Source organism: Nansenia antarctica, assembly GCF_963989245.1.
Source record: "Nansenia antarctica genome assembly, chromosome: 13".
In the NCBI taxonomy this organism is placed as follows: Eukaryota; Metazoa; Chordata; class Actinopteri; order Argentiniformes; family Microstomatidae; genus Nansenia; species Nansenia antarctica.
In genome coordinates, this window is record NC_137683.1 from 29588783 (window position 1) to 29614889 (window position 26107).

The window sequence follows — 26107 nt, forward strand, 5'->3', positions numbered from 1 at the left end:
CGCAACTCAACTTCAAATGGACGGTTGCCTAGTAACCTGAACACAAACATGTAGTCTAATTAACGGTCATTTAGTAGAACATATGTGCGGCGGAGTGATACATATAATTAAAAGTCCCAGTGCTGTTATACTGTATATCGTAACTCATGGAATGCCTCTTGTCCAATCAAATTACTTGGTCGGAACTAACTGTTGTATAATGCTTAAATGAAGAACAATGGAGAACGTCTTCTTGTTGTAGTTGAAGAACAGGCTTCTAGGGGTTGCTATGGTCACATGTTTGCCATCAAAGGCACCTAGGCAGGTTGGGAAGTCCCACTTGGACCAAAATGTTGAGGCAATGGATTTCCACATCTCTTGATTTGGCCTAGGGAAATGAGTTGCTGTCATTGTGCCTCTCAACTGCCCTGCAGGTCATGGGAACAGAATCAGCCAGCAACAGTGCTCTTCCCAAGTCGATATTGGAAGGCAAGGCTTGTGAAGTGTTCCCCTGTTCCCAGGAACCTGTGGAAGAAAGAAAGAAAGAAAAAAAAGGGTCATTTTCAGTATGTTATTATAATACATTTAATTATTTCTCTCCACAGTTGATGAATGCAAGCGGAGGTGGAAGGTGCTCTGGGATGGCCAGCCCAGAAGGTTAGTTAGTTTTATTGCTTCATTTATAAGTTAATTAGAAAAGAAGAGAACGCACACCGCAGAAAACGTAGGCGAGGCGCTGGCGGCGGAACACAATACTATTAAAAGAAGTAGAAGCCGCACACTCTAGCTCTAGTTCCAAATGCAAACATGTGGTTTTAAACCGTAAACCGTTGTCACATTAAAACCACATTTTTGCATCTGGAACTAGAGTGTGCGGCTTCTACTTCTTTTAATATAATTTAGATTTATATATATATAAGTTAGACATGAATAAACGTAGTGACAGTAAACCATTACTGTTATTGAGTTGTATGTAAAGTTAGTCAAAGGTGGGTGTTCTATCTATAGGGATTCATGTTTTTAAATAGACTTTTTACCTGGTTATTATGCTGACCTCTACTATTAATTAATAATATAATATAATATATGCCATTTAGCTGACGCTTTCATCCAAAGCGACTTACATTGCAGTGAGTGCATACATTTTCAGTTTATATGGTCCCAGCAGGAATCGAACCCACAATCTAAGCGTTGTTAGAGCCACACTCTACCAACTGAGCCACAGAGGCTCAGTGTAGGTCAAAAACACACTGCAGCCTCAGGAGAATGTAAGCGCCATAGAAGAGGATGAGGAGGCAGGACTATCAGGACAGAGAGCTCACCTCCACTCCCTTCTCTACAGAGGGATACTAGTCTAACCTCAGCATTAACACCACAAAGGTCCACCACCCCACCACCCCACCGTTGACAGGACAGAGATCTAACACCTTCACACCCACCCATCATTTTCTCCTCAGTTCTTTTGCCCAAAAATAAACAGCCTTTCCCGTGCGAGCCAGGCCACATTCCAACTTGAAACGCAGCATATTGTGGCAGATTTGGGAGATCAAGAGGAGAGACAACGTTCAACACCAGCTCCACTGGGAGACAGCCAACATCAGGGAGCCTAAAGACCCTTTTTGGAAGACCTGGAAGACCACATGATACATCATAATGGTAAATGGAATCCATAGAACCACAGCAGAACTCCATAGAACCACAGGAGAACTCCATAGAACCACAGCAGATCCTCACCAAATGGGCTGACTTATATAGCGCCTTATTCCAAAGCGCTTCACAATGGCCTCTCATTCACCCGTTCACACACCGATGGCGGCAAGCTATCATGCAAGGTGCCGGCCCGCTCATTGGGAGCAATTCGGGGTTCAGTGTCTTGCCCAAGGACACCTCGACATGTGGCCAGCCGGGGCTCGAACCGCCGATCTGCCAACCTTGCGATCATTAGACGGCAGCTCTACCCTCTTTGAAATAAGGGTATAAATAAGTGTTCGGTTTATTTAGTTTTGTTTTTCATTGAAGGGAGGGGTGGAGGGAGGGAGGGATGGATGGAAAGAGGTTAGAGGGAGGGATGGAGGGAGGGAGGTTATAAGGAGTGATGAAAGGAGCTGTACTGCATTTGGAGACAAATCCATCAGGCTAGCATCAAGGTTGATGATTCTGTGTTCTCTAGAATGTCATTGTCATTTGTTATTACGTTTATTTATTCTGGTCTTTGTCATTGCATGTCCAATAATAGTGAAATCATTACAATTACCTCAGTGTAAACAGCAAGCTGCTGTCCTGGTTCTATGGAGGCCCGGTCATGTGTTGTCTGCCTGGTCAGGTCGGCTCCGACCCAGGACAGAACATGATGCATTGACTCTGCAGTCCTTCATGTGCTTCCCTGATCAGGACGCACTTCAGCCACAAGATGGTGAGCTTAGAATGATAAGGTTCTATCTCCGTTTAGAATGATAAGGTTCTATCTCCGTTTAGGGTAGTTCAGAGATATTGAGCGTCAAAGTTTTTACATTCCATTATGTTTTTGTGAGATGGAACTTTTGTATTTTATGAATTACTAACTCAAAAATGTCAACATTTTAAAAATAACACCACACAGGCATTAATAAACACCTAATGGATCAGATTATGTAAAAAACTCAATTTTGACGAAAACTGAGATAGAACCTTATAATTCTAACGTCACAAGATGGTGGAAATCTCCATGCTTCCTCCTTGTCTGGTTTATTGGGTGAACCCACATTGTTCAACGGTTTCTCTGGGGGTTCTCCAGCAACAGATAAAGCGCAATGGCTCTCCTTCTGTCTCCAATTCGCTCTAAAAAACAATGAAAATAAAACAGTAAATGAATTAACCACGTTACTATTATTTAGGGAATGCAAAAATACAAGTAGGCTAATCTAAACTAGTTAAAGTAAAGTTACAAAAAATAAATAGATAGTAAGTTGTCCTGGGCAGTCTTATTTTCTTCTCGAACTTGAAACAAGATATTGTGGCAAAAGACAAACGCACAGCGCTTCCCATAAGCCCACCTCTGGAAACCTGTAGTACATTGATTGATTGATTGATTGATTGAAAACTTTATTAGAAGGTTTGCAGAAGTAGGTACATGAAAGTACATATTACATACAAGGTCAAACTAAAAGGATAAAAACCCAAGAAAGCCACTGGCTTATTTCAATTGGGGTCCTTGATTTTCAATTCATCGTTACATGTAAGACAGACATAAGAAAAGAACTAGTACTATCTACAAGATAATACAGACAAATAACTATTACTATCTAAGATAAACGTACATCCATCATGGGAAGAACAATACAACAAAACATAAGGTATGTACAGCGGGTAGGACAGGTGGGGACATACACCACAGGTGGGGGCGGGGGACAAAACACAAAGTATGTACAGTGGGTAGTTCGGGTCTTTTAATCTGATTTTTGTTTTAGAGGGTCCAGTTACGGATTGCAGCCTCCTGTAAATGTTTTTTGAGAGTGGTTTTGAAGGTGGGCAGTGTTTTGCACTCCTTTAAGATTATAGGAAGGGCGTTCCACATCTTTACTGCATAGTTTGCAAACGAGTTTAAACCCTTGTTTGTGGTGCAATGCGGTTGAACGTGGTTCGTGGAGCTTCCTCTGGTGTTGTATGTGTGGACGTTGTTCACTTTTTGGAAGTATGTTGACAGGTACTTGGGTGTCTTTGTGGTGTAGCGTATCTTGAAGACCAGGCCCAGTGCAAGCTGCTGCACTCTGTCAACTACTCGTAGCCAATCAAGGCTCAAAAAATGAGCAGCGGTTAGATGTGTCCTAGGGTTGAGGCCTAGCAGAAGCCTAACCAGTTTATTTTGGGCTGTCTGGAGTCTTGTTTTATGGGCCTTTGTGGTTCTATAGTACCATGATGTTACGGCATAGTCGAAGTGACATTGAATGAGAGCTCCTGATAGGGTCCTCAGTGTGTTTTTACTGACAAGTGAGGATATCCTGTACAAGAATCTAGTTCTATGGTTCACTTTTTTGATTACTTTTGCTGCCATTTTATCTCCGGAAAGATTTGCCTCTAAGATGGAGCCCAGGTATGTAATATCCTCTTTTCTTGTGATATTAATGTTACCCACTTTTATTTTAAAATTTTCAGCCTTTCTGAGTTTAGATGGGGATCCGTATAGGATGGTTTCAGTTTTACCTAGGTGTATTGATAGTTTATTGTCAGCTAGCCAGATGCAGATTCTACTCAGTTCAGTGCTTAGCGCTTTTTCCACCTGCAATATGTCCCTGTCAGAGACCAGCAGAGCCGAGTCATCCGCGAACAGGAACAAATTGCAATTACATGCTGATGACATGTCATTCACATATATTAGGAACAGTAAAGGTCCCAATATGCTTCCTTGTGGAACGCCGCAGGTCACTGGGAGGGGGGGGGACAGTGTTCTGTTCACACTAACCACCTGTTCCCTCCCCTCTAAGTAGGATTGCATCCAGCTCACCGATGTTCTATCGAACCCAATTGCTTTCAGTTTATCTAACAATATGTGGTGATCTACTGTGTCGAAGGCCTTCTGGAGGTCCAGCATGACCATGCCGCAGTACTTGCCCGAGTCCATAAACCAGATATCCCTCATGGAAATGACTGTTAAACTGAGCCAGCCCAAGGGAAGAGGGATTGCTGTATATTAATAAATGTTTTAGTAAAAGTATTTTAGTTTTACAATTGAGCACACGCTTCTGTCTAAATATACATTTAATTCATAATGAAGTGAAGTTAAACATGATATTATTGATGCCCATTATCAAGGGCAAACTCAATGTACAAAGTTAGGGCTGGCGTTAGCAGCTCCGCTAGCAGTAGAGCCGTAGCGTACAAACGCTTCCAGTAGGGAAGACGCAACAGTGACAGCCGCAGCAGTCCTGCCACGCACGCGCTGCTGATTCTGACACCTGCGGTATAAACCAGGACTCTGGTTCTGGAGTGAGGCCCAGGCGGGGGCCAACACACCCTGGGGGCTCACACACACACACACACACACACACACACACACACACGCACACACACAAGGCTTGATGTAACACAGGACAGATACGGTGGGTGGAGGGGGACAAACTTGTAAAACACACCCAATTAGAAGAGAGCAATCCAGACGTTTTGCTTGGCCAGGGAGCAGACGAGCTGTGGGAGGATCCCGTCTCCCTAGACGACAGCCTCGGCCAGGTCATCACTGCAGTCGGCCTGCTGGCCCGGAGCCTGAGCTGCTGTCTGCTGGATGGTAAGAAGAAGAAGAAGAAGAACAGAGTCTCACAGAGGTCTCAGAAGAGATATCACACCTAGAGAGAGGAGGCGAGGGAGAGAGAGAGATACTGTAGAACGAGAGCAGAACATTGACACCGCATCCAGTGAGTAGCCTAGTTCGGGGAAAAGGACATAAGGAAAGTTGCATCTCAAGATGTTCTATAAGAGGTAGCAGAGGGAACTATAAGAGGCAGCAGGCTTCCTGCCAATGTACCTGCATTTTGTCACATTCCTATGGCTGCATTTACACCGCAGTGTAGAGTTTGTATCTGATTGAGGCCGGCATGAGAATATCAGATTCAATGTGCCGTTTTACTGCTTACACCTACATGTTACACATCCGATCTGTGCCACATGTGTGAGCAAAACATCTGAATTGTGTCACTTCGACCTGCGGTGTAAAAATGCAGCCTATGTTTTGCAAAAGTTCAGCAATAATCTGCACAAATTGTGTCTTTGATTTCTGGTACTGCTCAAAAATTGCAAAAGAAAAATCATAATCAATGGCTGATTTATTCATATTTTCAACTGCAAAGATTAAATGTGTTTTATCTCAATGTAATTAAGGAGTGGGTCTGTGGTTTACATTCTATATGAGTTCTATTGTATTGTGCAATGTAAAACAAATGTTAATGACTAAATCAGCAGGTAACTAAAGTTAAGATAGACCTAGCCCTTATCTAACCCTTTGAAATACAATCAAGACAGTCCTGAGAATTTGGATAACGTGGAAAACCTGTTGTTGACTCATATTTACAGATTCATCAAAAATCTAAAGCCACCACAAGTAAACGTGGGCCGGCTGTGGCGCAGGTGGTAGAGCCACCGTCTAATGATCGCAGGGTTGGCAGATCAGCGGTTCGAGCCCCGGCTAGCCACATGTCGAAGTGCCCTGGGCAAGACACTGAACCCCAAATTGCTCCCAGTGAGCGGGCCGGCGCCTTGCATGGTAGCTTGCCGCCATTGGTGTGTGAATGGGTGAATGAGAGGCCGTTGTAAAGCGCTTTGGACTAAGTAAACTGCATGGCTGGTGGTTGGGGCTTCATGTAGGCGTTTCCGAGAATTGGAATTGGAGATGAGACAGATTGGAAACGACTTTGGAGACGGCTTATGATAGAGAAATGGACATTCAATTCACGTGCTACAGCTCTGGTGGACATTCCTGGAGTCAGCATGCCAATGGCACGCTCCCTCAAAGCTTGTGACATCCGTGGCATTGTGCTGTGTGATAAAACGGTGTGGCCTTTTGTTGTGACCAGCCTAAAGCACATCTGTGCAATAATCATGCTGTCTAATCAGCATCTGGATATGCCACACCTGTCAGGTGGATGGATTATCTGGGCAGAGGAAAAGTGCTCACTAACACAGACTTAAACACATTTGAAAACACAATTTAAGAGAAATAGGCCTTTTGTGTACATAGAAAAAGCAATAACAAAAGTGTTTATATTTTTGTTCAGTGTAGTTTACTTACAGTCAATCCTCTAGTCAGACAAATATTTCCTATCACTGAATTTGCGCTGTATATTTTTAAAATATTTGTTGTAATTGTTTTATGAATATGGTATATCTGATTGTATTGAAATTGTATTGAAGTGCTTCTTTCCTATTATTGATGTTTAGTAGACTCTTTTAGCCTGTGGGGTATACCGTATACTGCCCTCTACTGGCGGGCTGTGAGAAGTCCCAGTGTCCACATTGTATTATTTTCATGGAATATTATAACGCCTAATTTATATTATTATTATATTATTATTATTATCACTATGATTGATACAAGTATCAAGTTTCAATCCACTATGAGACAAAATGTAATCTTTGTACAACATGAAGTCTGTCTTCTAAGTTCTAACTCTCTCTCTCTCTCTCTCCCTTCCTCCCTCTCTCCTCTCTCCCTCTCTGCCCTCTCCCTCCTGTCTCTAGCGGTGGTCTTCAGGAGGAAGGGAGAGAGAGAGTTAGAACTTAGAAGACAGACTTCATGCTGTCTACAAGGGCCTGTGTATCCCCTTCAAGGAGACCTCCAGGAAGAGCCAGAAGCCCACCTGAATGATTCACTAAATGTGTTTCTGTTATGGTGTCAATGAATCACACCGGAATCCCGACCTTCTCAACTAAACTGCACGTTAACGCTCATATCTAATCAGCCAATCACGTGGCAGCAACTTGATTTCCGTTAGCGTGACGTGATCCTTTCCCGGCCAAACCGGATGTAAACAAACAAAGCCCGCCATCCTTCCTCCCAGACGACCAGCGGGTTATTCAACATGGACACGGAGGAACAACAGACGTTTGTCAACCTGTTGCTCACCATGTCAGCAGCGGTGCAGTTAACCTCCACGGTGCACGATGCCATCACTCACTACCTGCGCAGGAGGCGAGCGATCATCGCCAGTTGCGATATGAACTTTGCGAAAGATTACGAATTATTTTCCCAGGCTGTGACAACATCATCTGTCCACCAGCATCAGAGGCGTCGTCAGCGGCCCTACACGGAGCGCCGGTTCTGGGTCAGTAAGGCGATCAACTTCTCCAGAATGTATTTAATTGAGTCGTCACTTACAAGCGAGTTCGTTTAATCTCAACGAGACGTCCTTGATATAACTTCTTAAGATAAAATGATCCAATCAAATATTCGGCACCACTACTGAACTGTTCTTTAAGAGAATATTTATTCGAGCACATCAGCAAACAATAGCATCAGCAAACAATAGCATTTCATTCAATGGAAAGGGGTCCTATCTAGCTTCACCTCCGCAGGCCAGGATCGCTGGTTAACTGCAGAAGCTTCACCGGACAAGAGCCCCGTTTAGCCTTGGTACATAGTCTTTATACATTTTATTTAACATTTGGGGCTGGGCTGTCCCTCCCCCTGCTATCTGGTAGTTTTTTAATTGTCAGCATAAAATCTGTTGCAGCTGTGACCATTTGATTTGTAAGCAAGTGTTTTAATTAGTCATGTGGCCTTCAACTCTTTTCTGTGTGTTATCTTCTTCTTCTGGCCTCCCGTTGTCATGATGATATACTTGTGTGAGCACTGAGCAGAGCAGTGAGTCCTTATCAGAATAGCTTGTGAAAACATAACTGTTGAAGTTACACAGTCCTATGACTTAGGATTCGATTAACATGTTAAAATATAGTATAGAAGAATAGACTTATCATTAATCATTAGTTATGAAAGTATAAAATCAGTACAGAAAAATAGAATATCATAACAGCAGGTGTAAAATGGTTGTTAGCACATAGGTAAAAATAAGTAATTTACAGGCGGTTTGAATCATAAAACCTTCTTTTAGTCAGGAGCTTGTCTTCTTCTTGTCGCTCAAAAACAGAACCTCTCTTTTGGCTAATTGCGAGACCTTCCTATTGTTCTCAACTGACCTCAGTCACATATTATTTAAATGAGCACATAGTACATGGTTTATCACTTCTAGTTATTTTAATACAAATTCCCAACAGGTCCGGCCGGGAAGAACCAGCGCCTGGTGGGATAAGTTCATCGATCAAGTTGCGGTTCCTGAGGAGTGGCGAGAGAACTTCCAAATGTCCCGATCGGCCCTGATCGACCTCAGCGAGAGGCTACGTCCCCACGTGGAAGGAGTCGCGACCAACATGCGGGCGCCGGTGGACGTCCTCACCAAGGTGGCATGCACCTTGTATTACCTGTGCAGCGCAGGGAAACAACGCAAAACCGCGAATGCCTTCGGACTATCCAAACAAGTCGTTTCGTGCATCGTACGGCAGGTGTGTCTGGCCATCACCACCCACCTGTCTAAAGACTACATCAAACTACCCAGTACAGAGCCAGAGGTGAATGATCTGGTCACCAACTTCCACCAAACGCACGGTATGCCACAATGCATGGGCGCGATCGACTGCACACACATCGAGGTGAAACAACCCCGGATCGGCACAGACTACCTCAACAGAAAGGGGAAGTATTCTCTGAACGTACAAGCGGTGTGTGACTACAAGTACTGTTTCGTGCATGTCCTTGTCAAGTGGCCGGGTAGTGTGCCTGACGCGCGTATTTTCGCCAACTCGGATTTGTGTCACGGCCTAACCAACGGGGACATTCCCTCCTGCCCTAAAGAACTGGTGGAGGGCGAAGGTGCCGTCCCTGTGTTCCTTCTGGGTGATCCAGCCTATCCCCTCACGCCGTACCTGATGAAGGAATACCCTGAGGGTGGGGCTACGACCCCCCAGGAGCAGTGTTATGATGACGCAGTCTCCAAGGCGCGCATGGTGATGGAGCGCTCCTTCGGCCGTCTGAAGGCGCGCTTCGCGGTGTTGAGGAGGCCGATGGACATCAACATGGTGGACCTTCCTCGTGTGATCTATGCCTGTTTCGTTCTGCACAACTACTGCGAGGTTCACAACGAAACTGTGGACGAACCAAGCGTCGACGGTGCTATCCAGTTCGACAGGGGCTTCCAGCCACCCAGCAGAGCTCCGAGTGTGAGGACAGACAGCGAGGAAACCGAGGGGGAGCGTGTGAGACGGGTGTTGACCAGATACCTTGACCCAAAGTCAAATCCCATCTCATAAATGAGATTTGAGCAGCTTTTAGTTAACTGCCAGGATTTGTGTTGGGTCTGTTCACCGTGAGCATTGCGTTGAGCATAGAATTCGAGTTGAATACTGCTATTATTACTATTATTATTATTATTATACCATCCCCACTGCATTAATAATATATATGTATGTATCCGATCGTGATCCAGCTGACCCTGGAGGAGGACCAGGCTATCACCAGCCTCCTGATGTGCCATTACCAAGACCCTGTCACCCTTATCACCCAGAACTACCAAGACCCTGTCACCCTTATCCCCCAGAACTACCAAGACCCTCTCACCCTCACCCCCCAGAACTACCAAGACCCTCTCACCCTCCTCCCCCAGAACTACCAAGACCCTCTCATCCTCCTCCCCCAGAACTACCAAGACCCTCTCCCCCTCCCCCAGAACTACCAAGACCCTCTCCCCCTCCCCCAGAACTACCAAGACCCTGTCACCCTCCTCCCCCAGAACTACCAAGACCCTCTCACCCTCCCCCAGAACTACCAAGACCCTCTCATCCTCCTCCCCCAGAACTACCAAGACCCTCTCACCCTCCTCCCCCAGAACTACCAAGACCCTCTCCCCCTCCTCCTCCAGAACTACCAAGACCCTCTCACCCTCCTCCCCCAGAACTACCAAGACCCTCTCCCCCTCCTCCCCCAGAACTACCAAGACCCTCTCCCCCTCCCCCAGAACTACCAAGACCCTCTCACCCTTATCCCCCAGAACTACCAAGACCCTCTCACCCTCCTCCCCCAGAACTACCAAGACCCTCTCCCCCTCCTCCCCCAGAACTACCAAGACCCTCTCACCCTCCTCCCCCAGAACTACCAAGACCCTCTCCCCCTCCTCCCCCAGAACTACCAAGACCCTCTCCCCCTCCTCCCCCAGAACTACCAAGACCCTCTCCCCCCCCTCCCCCAGAACTACCAAGACCCTCTCCCCCTCCTCCCCCAGAACTACCAAGACCCTCTCCCCCTCCTCCCCCAGAACTACCAAGACCCTCTCCCCCCCCTCCCCCAGAACTACCAAGACCCTCTCACCCTCCTCCTCCAGAACTACCAAGACCCTCTCACCCTCCTCCTCCAGAACTACCAAGACCCTCTCACCCTCCTCCTCCAGAACTACCAAGACCCTCTCACCCTCCTCCCCCAGAACTACCAAGACCCTCTCATCCTCCTCCTCCAGAACTACCAAGACCCTCTCACCCTCCTCCTCCAGAACTACCAAGACCCTCTCACCCTCCTCCCCCAGAACTACCAAGACCCTCTCCCCCTCCTCCCCCAGAACTACCAAGACCCTCTCCCCCTCCTCCCCCAGAACTACCAAGACCCTCTCACCCTCCCCCAGAACTACCAAGACCCTCTCATCCTCCTCCCCCAGAACTACCAAGACCCTCTCATCCTCCTCCCCCAGAACTACCAAGACCCTCTCATCCTCCTCCTCCAGAACTACCAAGACCCTCTCACCCTCCTCCCCCAGAACTACCAAGACCCTCTCCCCCTCCCCCAGAACTACCAAGACCCTCTCCCCCTCCTCCCCCAGAACTACCAAGACCCTCTCCCCCTCCCCCAGAACTACCAAGACCCTCTCCCCCTCCTCCCCCAGAACTACCAAGACCCTCTCCCCCTCCTCCCCCAGAACTACCAAGACCCTCTCATCCTCCTCCTCCAGAACTACCAAGACCCTCTCACCCTCCTCCCCCAGAACTACCAAGACCCTCTCATCCTCCTCCCCCAGAACTACCAAGACCCTCTCACCCTCCTCCCCCAGAACTACCAAGACCCTCTCATCCTCCCCCCCCAGAACTACCAAGACCCTGTCATCCTCCTCCCCCAGAACTACCAAGACCCTCTCATCCTCCTCCCCCAGAACTACCAAGACCCTCTCACCCTCCTCCCCCAGAACTACCAAGACCCTCTCCCCCTCCTCCTCCAGAACTACCAAGACCCTCTCCCCCTCCCCCAGAACTATCAAGACCCTGTCACCCTCCTCCCCCAGAACTACCAAGACCCTCTCACCCTCCTCCCCCAGAACTACCAAGACCCTCTCATCCTCCTCCCCCAGAACTACACTGGCCTTGGTAGAGCCTTGGTAGAGGGTGAGGGTAGAGGGTCTCATGTCTGGTAGAGGGGTGAGGGTCTCATGTCTGGTAGAGGGGTGAGGGTAGAGGGGTGAGGGTCTCATGTCTGGTAGAGGGGTGAGGGTCTCATGTCTGGTAGAGGGTAGAGGGTCTCATGTCTGGTAGAGGGGTGAGGGTAGAGGGTCTCATGTCTGGTAGAGGGGTGAGGGTAGAGGGTAGAGGGTCTCATGTCTGGTAGAGGGGTGAGGGTAGAGGGGTGAGGGTCTCATGTCTGGTAGAGGGTAGAGGGTCTCATGTCTGGTAGAGGGGTGAGGGTAGAGGGTCTCATGTCTGGTAGAGTGAAAGGGGTGAGGGTCTCATGTCTGGTAGAGGGGTGAGGGTAGAGGGGTGAGGGTCTCATGTCTGGTAGAGGGGTGAGGGTAGAGGGTAGAGTGTTGGGTCTATTGTATTAGTGTTACCAAGACCCTCTCACCCTCCTCCCCCAGAACTACCAAGACCCTCTCCCCCTCCCCCAGAACTACCAAGACCCTCTCCCCCTCCCCCAGAACTACCAAGACCCTCTCCCCCTCCCCCAGAACTACCAAGACCCTCTCCCCCTCCCCCAGAACTACCAAGACCCTCTCACCCTCCTCTTCCAGAACTACCAAGACCCTTTCACCCTCCTCTTCCAGAACTACCAAGACCCTCTCCCCCTCCTCCTCCAGAACTACCAAGACCCTCTCCCCCTCCCCCAGAACTACCAAGACCCTCTCACCCTCCTCCCCCAGGAGGACGACCTGTCTGAGTCTGAAGCAGGGCCACCACCACCCCCTGTGGATCACACGTACCATAGACGCCGCAGGTCGAGGGCGGAGCTGGAGGCAGCGGACGCCTTGCTCACTCTGGATGATTAGGAGTGTCTCATCGTCATCATCATCATCCTCCTCCTCCTCATCAATGTTGGTTCCACAGGGAGGGAGGGGCCGAGCAGGTTGTGTGAAGTAGTGAGCTTCAGGTTTAATACCTCTTTTCTACTGACAAATCTTCACTAAGTTAGTTTTGAGAAATTGGTTATTTGTTGTAACATTTCACAGTTGTCTTGTTTTAGTTCTCCATTGCTTACACTATTTGTATGAGACTGCCCACAACAATAACATTTTCAGCAAAACTGTAATTTCTGTGGCCTGGGGTGGTCCAGTGGTCTAGCACCATGGCCTGGGGTGGTCCAGTGGTCTAGCACTGCGGTCTACAGTGCACACATATGCCCATGTTGGCATGGGTTCAAATGTCTTAGCCTACTGGTGAAATGTGTGCTTGAAGTAAAGGTGTCTTATATCAATACATGGTTAGTATTATAGTAGCCTAATGGCGGCCAAATAACGTTCCTCTCTGGGGTCACAGGAAGTGATCGCACCAAGAGAAGAGCCACAGCGCTGTGAAACAGAGGCAACCAGAATATTACAGTAAAACAGTAAAAAAAAAAATATATAAATGAATGTTGGTTCATGGTGGATGTGTTTTTGTTTTCTCTTTGTTGTACATTTCAAACTTGCTTTTCTTTTTCTTATTTTTTTTTATACACTCGATTCCTGTTCTTTACTCTGTTCTAGTATAGTTCATTATTGCTGTGTTTTCAAGTTGTATTGTTACATCCCATTACACAAGTGTAAGAGAGTGAGCAGAATTTGAGTGAACTATGTTCAATGTTCCCTGGCCAATAGAGGCACACACCACCACTACTACACTACGGTATCTTACTTAGGCGTTTTATAGAATTCCCAATCTGCCAATTACCTTAAGCACAATCTAACGGCCATTCCTCTCATCAAGCTGCAGACCTTTTAATACAAAGTGCAATTCTAGCAGCGAGAAATTATGCAAATGCAAATTCACTAGCATGCAAATAACTGCTTGTTTTTACAATGATCTGTCCATTATGGAGAATCCAGAGAGGCCACTGGTTGTTTTTAATCCTCTTCATTCCTAGGAGGTGTAACAACGACAGGAATCACCTGGGCAATGCTTTAATGCTGCGCAGTTTGACTGGACGACGAAGCACCAGGGGGGTATTACATCAAAGTCTCGCGAGGCTTTTCAAAATAAGCCTGTATTTTATAATAAGTCTCGTGAGACTTATCAAAATAAACCTAAACCTTCCTTTAGCGACGTTGATGGAATACCCCCCTGGATATTGTGATTTCCAATGTGATTGGGTGATTGTGATTGGGTGGGGGGTGGTGGGCGGGGGGCTGTGATAGAGTGGGGGGTGGAAGGCTGGGGGCTGTGATTGGGCGGGTGGGTTGGAGGTTTGTGGCGGGAGGGACATGTGTGGGAGGAGGGGGAGGTAGGGGACTGCTGGGGTAAAGGGCCTGGATGTCTCGCAGTGGTTGATTAGTCAGTATATATTATGACTACCTACATACTGCCTGATTACTTGAACACTACTTCTACTTGAACTGTACTGCTCTGTCTGTACCATGTTGAACACTGTGTATTACATCTCACTGCTACCAGCACAGCTTTTGTGGACCACTTCTTCAACTACTTGAACTTCCTGTACTGTATCATACCTGAAGTATATTATTGCATACTGTATGATATTGCATCTCATGTCATTGGAATCTGCACAGCTTTTCTACAGCAGCAAGACTGGTCCTGCTATAGTTTCTGTTATCACCCTACTCGTTTACTTTATTCTAGTATTGTTGATTTGCATTCTGCAGCTATTGATGCTATATATATATATATATATATATATATCCTGCTTTATTTATTGTTGCTTGTGTGTTTTTTTTAAATATCCTGCTTTATTTTTTTATTGATCTTGTATTCTGCTGCAATGCCAATGTCGACTGAATCTGAACCCAAGAATTTTACTGTGTACATTAATGTAAATAAAATCAATTCTGATACTATTAGTAGGCCTAGGTTGTACACTGTGATTATTGAGTTGAATATTGTGTCACGTACGGTCATTAATATGTTGCGCACAGCCTATTTGAGTATTGTTGCTGACCATGGCGACAATGTACCCATCTTCTAATGGCTACTTCCAACATGATGCACCATGTCACAAAGCAAAAGTAATCTCAAACTGGTTTCATGAACATGATAATAAGTTCAGTGGTCTTCTTCCTGTAGAACACCTTTGGGATGTGGTAGAATGGGAGATTCACAGCTTGAAAGTGCACCTGAAAGACCTGCAGGAATTGTGTGATGCAATGATGTCATCATGGACCAGAACCTCAAAGGAATGTTTCCAACATCTTGTGGAATCAGTGTCACGAAGAATTGTTTTGAGAGCAAAGGGAGGCCCTACCCAGTATATAGTGTTCCTAATAGATTGGTGGGTGTATACTTAACTATGTTAGCGTGTGTGATGCTCAGAAAGGATCTACTGCCACCTATTGGTCAGTAATGGTAAATGCTCGGTGTTTCCCCCTCAATGCACAGACCCACAGCATGGTGAAGTGGCAGCACCCTATGGGGGCTTTAAGATAAACAATGTAGACATTGTTAGCCTTCCATAAATACCCGGTCCAGCCTTCACCGCTCTGCCAGATCGTAACTTCAGTTAACCTGTTAAGTCGTGCGTCCAGCCGTTGATTATGTTCTGCTGCTCTGTCAGTTTATCCAGCGTTCCTTTTCTCTGAGTGGGGCAGTCAGTCCCACTCATATGTTTTTTCTTGCGACAGAGACAGAAGAGATTTGATAGGAAGGAAGGATGGGTGAGAGAGAAGGAGTGACATGCGGGATATGTCCGTGGCCGGAACCGTATCATGTGTGACTCCCCCAGTAAGCAGTGTGTGGAGACATTCAGATGCCTGGCTGGGGACAATAATTTCACAGGACCTCAGGTGGGAGGAGGACATCACCTGCAGAGGACGTTCTTCCTGTGGGCAGCTGAGGAATTTAAATATGCCGCAGAAAGTGATGATCGAGTTCTACACATCCATCGTCGACTCCATCCTCAGCTCATCGATCGCCGTCTGGTTCGCTGCCTCCACTGCCAAGGACAGAGGCAGATCAGAGTGGATTATTCGCCAGTCAGCCGAGAAGGTCAATGTCTGCAACCTGCCATCTGTCCTGGACCTGTTCCACTCCAGGACCAGTAAGAGAGCAGGAAAGATCATGGCTGATCCTTCCCACCCTAGTCACCACCTCTTCCAAAGTCTCCCACCTGGAAAAAGGTCAATCAAGACCAAAACCTTGCGCCACCTGAACAGTTTCTTCCCCATGGCAGTGAGCCTCACAAACAAGCCCCCTGCCTCTCACTGACTCTGGGACTTCCACTCCCCCCCCTACCCCCCTGTCACACACACACACACACACACACACACACACACACACACACACACACACAAAATTGACAATGTAATCTATATTAGTTTTACATACTCAGCCTACATAATTATTGTTGTACTGCCCCCTTCTGTCATTGTCTTTTTAAACTATTTTTGCTTATATACTGTGGTTTATTACATTGTTCTTTAAAAAAAAAATATATTGTTGTTTGTATATTTGTCCTATGCACCAACCACACTAATTTATTGTATGTGCGAATATACTTGGCAATAACAACGGCTTTACAGCGGCCTCTCATTCACCCACTCACACACACATTCACTCACCAATGGCGGCAAGCTACCATGCAAGGCGCCGGCCCCGCTCATTGAGAGCAATTTGGGGTTAAGTGTCTTGCCCAAGGACACCTCGACATGTGGCCAGTCAGGGCTCGAACCACCGATCTGCCAACCTTGCGATCATAAGACGCCGGCTCTACCTCCTGCGCCACAGCCGCCCCGTACCAAACATACTGCCATAGCAACCAGGGAGTTTTTCAGGGCCAAAAAGTGTAAAGTAAATCTCCAGATTTAAATCCTATTGAACATGAATTGAATTTCCTTATTTACAAAAAGACCTAAAAACAAACAGCAACTGAAGATGGACACAGTACAGAGCATCATTGGGGAAGATACCCGGCGTCTGGTGGGGTCAACGGGTTTCAGACATCAGGCAGTCATTGCATGCACAGGATTGTTGACCAAATAGTAAACACGAGTGCTTCATTTTAAATCAGCCCTCAAAACCCATCTGTTCACCAAGGCCTTTGGCCCCTAGTTACTGTTTCTGTTTTGTTTTGTTTGTTTTCTGTTTTGTCTGTCTGACCATTTCCTTTAGAGTTGTAAAGCGTCCTTGGGTTTTATGAAAGGCGCTATATGAATCCAAGTTATTATTATTATTATTATTATTATTATTATTATTATTTGGTGCCCTGACATAGGCGGACTATGTATGTAGTACAACTATATTGAGTTCCAACAGCCAATCATAACAGCCTTAGGTTGAAGGTCAAGTAGTATGCAAATGAGCAGGGTGTTCTGTCTTGCCTGTGTGGACGTTAATAATAATAATAATAATAATAATAATAATAATACATTAGACTTATATAGTGCTTTTCTAGACACGCAAAGACGCTTTACAAACTGAAAAGATCGAGTAGTAAAATAAAAATAATAATTAAAAAAAAAAGTATATGGGTCTTTTTTTTTATTTTTTAGATCACTAAATCTAAATCTGAATGAGCAAAGACAACGCGTGGGATTTCAACTGTAAACGTTGTTCAGGGTGCATACATACAAGTGAGTGCATCACAACAAAACAATTCTGATAATTTCACACGGCAGCAGTGACAGACAGACAGACAGCACGACCTTGAATGACAGATACGCTATAATCGCGCTCGTGCACCTTTGGTTGTTTGCTCTCCGCGGCGGGGGCGCGCTGCGCGGGTTCGAATCGCCGGTTACGAGCGGAAGTGACGTCAGGGCGGCGATGGCGGCTCGCAGTTCGATTCCGGATTCGCCGTTGGAACTACAAACACTTTTTGGGGGGGTTTCAATCTCTCTCTTGAAATACCGCCAAAGAGAGGAAGAGTATTGACTCGCGGTTTGACGTTATAAACCCAGAAAATTCGGGATAATCTATTTTTAATAGATATATTTAGGGGTTCAAGGTGGTCACCCTATCCGAAGCTAGCTAGCTTGTCGCTGGCGCGCGGGTTGCGTGGTTACTGCGCTGGTAGCTGTCTCGAGCTAGCCAGCCTGGCCGGTCCATTCATATGAGAGCAGCAGTTTTCGCTTTGCAAAAGTCTTACTTTTGTTTAGACTTTGTTTTTTTAAAATTCCGTTAATTCCGTTTTTCTGCTATGCAATGCACATGCATTTTACAAATTTGCATGGTTTTAAATCAATGAAAGTTTGGTAGCAGCAAGCGTGCAGAGAGGTACTCACACGTTTGCATACTCGCTCTTTTGGTTGATTTGGATTTCGGTTCGGGGTTTGGAGTTTGGTTAATTAAAGCAACGATAAGCTACTAGCTATAAGTTCGAGCGTGAAAAGTCAAAAGTGAGGATTCTACTGTTTGAGCCTTAGACCGAACCTAGTTTAGTCAAGTTGTCTCTGAGAGAGAGAGGCAACTGTTTTAGTGATTTCCTCCCAAGTCCAGTCCCCCCAGGGTGGGTCAGGTCGCAAAGTCCAGTTCCCCCCCCAGAGTGGGTCCGGTCGCCATGCTGAAGACCAGACAGTGTTTACTGGGCATCAGGACTTTCCTGGGTGTCACGTCCAGACTATGGGGCTTCATCCTCTACATCCTCAGGAAACACCTGCGCACGGTGAGCATGACTATTTAAAACATCTAAAACGTGTCTTAAAAAACTGTTATTCACATCTAAAACGTGTCTGCGCCTTTTCACATTATTGTACTGTTTTGATGAACTGGGGGTGACAACTAGAAGTCTTGCTGTACTGCTGCCAATGGCTCTGTCTCTAAACGACATCGCAGAACCATCTTTAAGTCAGAAGCATATAAGCTTTGCACTTAGTTTTTGTGCTCCATTTATCTGTCAACCGAGCAATGACAGACAATTATGGCCAAAGCACAACCAGAAATATGTTAATTTCTATTATACAATAATGAAACCAAAGCCACATCTCCCCTTTCGACTTGATTTGACACATGGATGCGCACCACTGCCTGTGTTATAAAATAATGCGCTTGATTAGTTCTTGATTAGTTCCCAAAGGAACTTCTTTTGTGGTGTTAGACACATACAGCAAACAGTAATCAGGACATGCACGCACACACAAAAGGCATACAAATACAATAGTGCATTACATAGTGAACATACACTTACATAAACCCCCACTACAATAAAGTGCATAAAATGGTAACAAGACAAATTGTAACGAGTGAAGCCTTCCTCATTCAGTAGAATCTTGTAGAATTCTAGAATTAGAAGAAGTAGAATTGTCATGCGCAGTGAGTGACTGTATTCTGCAGATTGTTGTTTGTCGGAAGGGGTACTGGTCAAAAAGTGGGTGGGTTGTGTGTCTGATGTTATGCCCCTCCCTTACCCTTTGTGTCCCTGTTCTCCCTGCACCTCAGACCAACGCCTGCCCTCTGACATTGACATGCTCAGGATAACTGTCGTAGAGTATTTTAGGAAGACTATTTAGTCTGGGCTGGTTGTATAGAACAGTTGTTTAATGGACTGCACTTATATTGCTGCCTTTACAACGGCCTCTCATTCACCCATTCACACACACATTCACACACCAATGGCGGCAAGCTACCATGCAAGGTGCCGGCCGGCCCGCTCATTGGGAGCAATTTGGGGTTCAGTGTCTTGCCCAAGGACACCTCGACATGTGGCCAGCCGGGGTTCAAACCACCGATTTGCCTGTCCTTACGATCATCAGTTGTAGCAGGAAGAGTAGTCTAGCTCAGGCCATGGCAGTCGTCGTGATAGAAGAATGTTTTTCTGGAGAAACACTACAAGGGTCTTGGTAGAAGTCTTAGGAGACACAGTATAGAGGAAAAGCAGGTGTCTCAGGAGACGCAGTGCTGGGGGGCAGTAGATGTCTCAGGAGGAGCAGTTAAGGTGTAGCCTGAGGAGATGGAGGTCTTCAGTCTCAGATGGTAGATGGGGAGCGACTCTGCAGTTCTGACAGCCGTGGGAAGCTCAGTCAAGCAGCGGGGAGCCAGTGTAGAAGAGACGTGATCCGGCATCCTATTACAGTGCCACGTTGAAAGTCACTGAATACACTCAGTACCATCCATTCTACTGCCAGTGTTTGTCAATGGAGCTTGCATGGCTGCATGTACATCCCCTTATAGATATTGTTTGAAAGAAGATCAAATATTGATATGTCCATATTTCTTTGAAAAAAAGAACTGAATATTTCATGGGGTGTCTTTGCATTTTTTCAAGTGACTGTACGATACATACATTACACACATGACAACTGAAGAACCTCAAACAAACAAAAAAAGAACTTAAAGTAGAGACTTATCTTATCCCCCCCCCCTCCCCATTGCTTCTTACATGTAAACAACCAACTGAAATCATTTAAAAAGTAGCCTATTATTATTATTAATAATAATAATCCTTTATTTAACCAGGGTAGTCATATTGAGACAGTAGCCTATATGTGTTTGTGTAGACTAGACATGCTGTGTACAGACTACTACTGTGTTCTTTGACCCTGAGTATCAGTGAACCTATATGAAGAGTGTCAACCTATCAGATGTCCAGTTCAGCTACGGTTAGCCTACCCTTCTTAACCAATCAGGGAAGAGGAGTAGCAGTGTTCTGAGGTCAGGGCAGGCTGATCATGGGAGAGAGAGGTTTAGATTGAACTGAATAACAACAATAACTTTCGGGGGGGAAAGCAGCACGCATGTTTTGTTTCAAAGCGTGATGGATATGACGTGAGCAGGTGTGAGTGTGAGTGGTGTGAGTGTGTGTGGTGTGAGTGAGTGTGTGTGTTGGTTCAATTGAGTGTGTTTTACGCTCTGTGTGAGAGTTCTCAAGGTGTCAATGGTTCCACCCACTAAGTAATATACAGTTGATGAATATCTGTAAGGCTTATTGAAATGGGAAATGGACTGCACTTATATCGCGTCTCTATCCATAGCACTTCACAACGGCCTCTCATTCACCCATCCACACACACATTCACACACCAATGGCGGCAAGCTACCATGCAAGGTGCCGGCCGGCCCGCTCACTGGCAGCAATTTGGGGTTCAGTATCTTGCCCAAGGACACTGTGCCACAGCCGCACCGTAGGCTACGCCGTAGGCTCACGCGCACCTCTCCAAAAATGTAACTACGCGGCAGTGCCTACGCAGACCGTAAGCACTGTGATTGGTCCGCTTGGTAGCACATGATTCCGACTCTCTCGTAGGCCAAAATGCGGAAGCCATGACAGAAATGGCATTTACTTTTTCTGTAATTACTTATTAATAAAGATTTTTTAAATTATGATAACCATCTTATTATTATCTTAGTGTCATTTAATCGCTATTATGCTGCTATGAGTACACCAACCAACGCGACGCAGACCGACCAACGCAGAACTATAAATTGGGAGAGCCCTTGCGTAGGCTACGGCATAGCCGTGCGTAAATTCGACGCAGAAGTATAAATTGGGCTTTACAGAGGAGTGTAGGCAGCGTTCTCACAGTTCTGAGATGTTGGTGGAGCAGGGGACTTGGTTTGCCTTGCGCCCTCTGAGAGGGAGAGTGTGTGTGACGTGTGGTGTGCTAAAGGTGTTTGTGACAGGTTATTTTGCCCATGGGTAAACAACAGGCCAGGGTGTGAAATCCAGGTTATGACTTAAGTGGAAGGCATTTACTATTACGCACAAAGGCTGCCCTGTTCCCCCTCGCAGTCTCACACACATCCATCCTGTGTCTCTTCAAATCAAATCAAGTTTTATTTGTATAGTGCATTTCTCACAAGATGTGATTCAATGCGTCTTGCGCCTTCTTTACACTAGCCTACTCTGACTAGTGCAGGACCAGGGGTTTGTGAGTCTGGTTTAATTTAATCAATCAAATAATCAATGTATTGGAAATGTTACAATGTTATATGTTTAGTAATCTAATCTTTGTATTAAAAATGTAAGTGCCTGCTAAAATAATAAGGTTGACCAGACCGTAAAAATACAGCATATTCAGCATTATCAGTGTTGTGCACAACAGTATGTTGTCATATCATCCCATAGATGTAATCTTGTGTCCATAAGCATAATGGTTATGATATTGTTATCTGTGTGTCTGTGAGCCCCGAATGACAGTTGGGGAACTGTAGCAATAGTCAGGAAAATATATACCGGTAGTCCAAATTAAAACCGCAACATATTTTGCCTGTGAACAGCATTTCTTTGTCTAAACGCCTGAGACCTTATTGAGGTTTTGTTTCTATTCTAGTACATCAGCGTCAGGTCCCTGGTCGAGGAGGGAGTTAGTCAGATTACGACCCATGATGGACATTTATAGAAAAATAAAAAGAATCCTGGTCAAAAATGTCACAATGATGCAGTGCTGCATGTATGTAAACTCACCAACATGTTGCGTTGTGCGAGGGTCAGCACTATTAATAAGATTATGAACCACACATGCTATCCCCGCTGCCGGCCGGTGTGAAATGCATTCTGGGAGGCAGGTCTGTTGTGTATAATGGAGAAGCGTTTCAGAAAATACGGTACGGGTATGATACAGACGCGTCGGTCTGGTCAATGGAGAAGCGCCATTAGAGAGCCAGAGCAGGGAGGGATGCCCAGGGTCAGGTGATCAAGGTTAAAGACCCACCACGGGATACAGGATAATAATAACTTGGATTTATATAGCGCCTTTCATAAAACCCAAGGAGGACGCTTTACAATTCTACAGGAAGTGGTCAGACAGACAAAACAGAAAACAAACAAAAACAAAACAGAAACAGTGACTAGGGGCCAAAGGCCTTGGAGAACAGATGGGTTTTGAGGGCTGATTTGAAGGAGTCCAGGGTAGGGGGGGCGTTGCGGATCACTATGGGAGAGAGTTCCAGAGGGTAGGTGCGGCCACGCTGAAGGCTCTGTCCCAGAAGTTCCGTAGTTTGTTGCGGGGGGGTGGACAGCAGGCCCATGTCTGAGGACCGCAGGTTCCCGAGAAGGGGTGTGTTGGGAGAGGAGGTCAGTTAGGTACTGGGGGGGGGGGGCGCAGGCGTGGAGGGATTTGTAAGTGAGCAGAAGGATTTTGTAAGTGATGCTGTAAGGAACTTGACCGGAAGCCAGTGGAGGTGGATGAGGGTGAGGGTGGGGGTGCTGCCAGGGCTTGGTGTGTGTGAGAACCCTGGCAGCTGAGTTCTGCACATACTGGGGGAGGCATGAAGGGACCTGGGTAGGGACCTGGGGAGGAACCCTTCTTAAGGGTTTAGATAAGAACAGCCTGGGACCTGTTAAAGTCACCTTGCAAGTCTCTCTTCCCACTTGGGGCTTTGTTCCATTGACACCCGTTGACAGCTGAGGGGACTAAAAATAGAAAATAGGCCTGTTGGAGAACAGCAGCTAGAGCAGAAGTGTGTCCACCCGTAGGGCTTTCACACCGCCACGGAACCGTTCCGGTTCTGTTTAAAAAGAATATCTTTCATCTCACCGATTTGAATCGTCACATAATTCGTATCGATTATTAACTGTCTCGCGATGCGTCGTCGTTACATCCCTAAGGCCCGTAATTCCCAGATATTATCCACCATATTCACCTCACCTTCCCTGTGTTGTTTAAATGGACTGCACAGTGCACTTATAGAGCGCCTTTATCCAAAGCGCTTTACAACGGCCTCTCATTCACCCATTCACACACACATTCACACACCAATGGCGGCAAGCTACCATGCAAGGAGCCGGCCCGCTCACTGGGAGCAATTTGGGGTTCAGTGTCTTGCCCAAGGACACTTCGACATGTGGCCAGCCGGGGCTCGACCCGCCGATCTGCCGACCGTGCGATCATTAGACGGCGGCTCTACCTCCTGCGCCACAGCCGCCCCCAGTATAGTGGCTACTTATCATGTGCTGCCGTCTCCACAGAACTGCACCACAGCCGCCCATCGTAGACCGTTGGGATGCAACCTGAGGATTCTGAGATCATGAGAATTGCGTTGCCATGGATACGGGGACATTATTATTTGCCATGACTCAACTTTGACCCTTTAGTCTGGTCCCTAGAGGGAGGAGAGAATGGACGATCGTGAGGCTGCATAGGCTGGATTGTTTATTCAAATAGTGAAAATACCACCGCTCATCCGTTATCAGACTTAGCTGAGGTGTTGGAACTGAAGAGTATCAGTAGAGTGCAAAATAACAGCATCCACAGTTCCGCACACTCAAACACTGTGCAAAAAAAACGTTTTTAACTGTTTATTGCGAGCTTCAGGCATGCCTGAAGAAGGTCTATGATCGAAAGCTCGCAATAAACTAAAAAATGTTGCACAGTGTTTGAGTGTGTGGATGCTGTTATTTTGCACTGGATTGTTTATTGAAATGTGTTGAAAATGATGACAGTTGTAAACCTGACTTCTCCACTGTGCTGTCACTAGATATTTAGGCTCTCCAAGGCAACAGACCCTAATGTGAATAATAATGATACATTAGACTTATATAGCGCTTAAGCCTTTTCTAGACACTCAAAGACGCTTTACAAACTGAAAAGATGGAGTAGTAATAATAAAAATAAACAAAAAATAAATAAGAGAAAGTATAGGGGCCTAATTAAGGTAGTGCTGGGGACACATGGGAAGGGGAGAGGGGGAGAGGGTTAACTGGTGAAGGCGAGCTTGAAGAGGTGGGTTTTGAGGGCCTGTTTAAATGTTGGGAGAGTGTTAGCCTGTCTGATGTGGTTGGGGAGGGCGTTCCAGAGGGAACATTTGAATGTCTGTATGACTATGAATCTGTCTCATCTCTCTCCTTTCTCCTGTTCCAGATAATACAGTACCAGACAGTGCGGTATGATACTCTACCCCTGTCGCCCATCTCCAGAAACAGACTCAGTAAGTACCTCTGTCCTCCACTCGTCTCTTTTGACCTTCCCTCCCCCCTTCCCCCATATCCTCTCTGTTGGTATTGACAGGGTTCCCACAGGTCCTTGAAATCCTTGAAAGTTTGTGAATTTGAGAAAAATAAATCAAGGCCTTAAAAGTTTTTCGACAGTAAATCGACATGGGTCATTGAAAGTGCTTGAATTCCCCTCTCTCTCTCTCTCTCTCAAAGAAATATATAGGTAACATGTAGAAGGGAATAAAACAACCATACTAGTTGCTAAGGTTAACTAGATTTTAAACCGACATAACGCCGTTAGATTTGAAAACCGTTAATGGTCATTCCTATTATATGCATTCTCATCTAGATCTGTCTCAAACTATGCCGTGTTGGGTCCTTGAATTTGAAGGAATTGAGTCTTGAAAGTCCTTGAAAGGTGTTTGAATGTAGGGATGCACCGAAATGACAATTCTTGGCCGAGGCCGAATTTAAGGAAACACTTGGCCGAATACCGAATACCGAATACCGAATGTGTATCGGCAGTTTTTAATTTTATCATTGCATAAACTAAATACATTTTGCTTTTTATTCATATGATATTCATGATTTGTCTCTACATAGGCTTCAGAAAGTATTTAGACCCCTTCACTTTTTTCACATTTTTGAATAGATTTGCCATCAATCCACACACAGTACCCCATAATCTAAGTAAAAACGTTTTTTAATGTTTGCAAATGTATTAAAATGTAAATACAGAAATACCTCATGTACATAAGTATTCAGACCCTTTGTCACTCTTAAAATTAGGTCAAATGCTAAATGTCTTCAACAAGTCATTCAACAAGTTGAATTGAGTCCACCTGAGTGTAAGGATAATAGTTCATGTTATTTCAGAATGAATATCTTTTGTTTTTATAGTCTCTGGTTTGCATAGAAACCACCGCATGATACAGCTGCATCAAGGACCCCAATTGAAATAAGCCAGTGGCTTTCTTGGGTTTTTATTAGGGTTGGGTACCGAAAATCGGTACCGGTAGGTACCGGTTACTTTACATTCGGTATATACCCGTACCGAATCGCAAAGGAGATTTCGGTGCCTCATTTCGGTACTTTTCTATCTCGCGACGTCACATCGCCTGTTAAATTTCCACTCAGTGAAAGCAGCGAGTACGGAAGGATAACGAGAAGGTTGCTAATAGCAACTTCCGCTAGCGGGTTGGCGTAACGCGACGCTCGACTTATGGGTGTGTTCCGTAAACTCGTTCTGGAATTCTGATCACCACTCGTGGAATGCCTTCTGTCCAATCAAATGACTTGCTCCCCTTATGACGTCGGGCCCAGTGTGCGCTGCGACGCTCTCAGAGCGAG

General features: G+C 45.9%; 1 protein-coding gene across 1 annotated transcript in view; it reads left to right on the forward strand.

Moving 5' to 3' along the window:
* The first annotated feature begins 18166 nt into the window (after window positions 1–18166).
* Window positions 18167–26107, forward strand: part of LOC308169292 (CTD nuclear envelope phosphatase 1A-like) — a 14660-nt gene continuing 6719 nt past the window's right edge. The window contains exons 1-2 of the mRNA XM_080543972.1: window positions 18167–18550; window positions 24684–24750. Of these exons, the coding sequence (XP_080400098.1) occupies window positions 18446–18550; window positions 24684–24750 (172 nt within the window). The 5' untranslated portion in view covers window positions 18167–18445. The remainder of the gene's footprint in view (window positions 18551–24683; window positions 24751–26107) is intronic.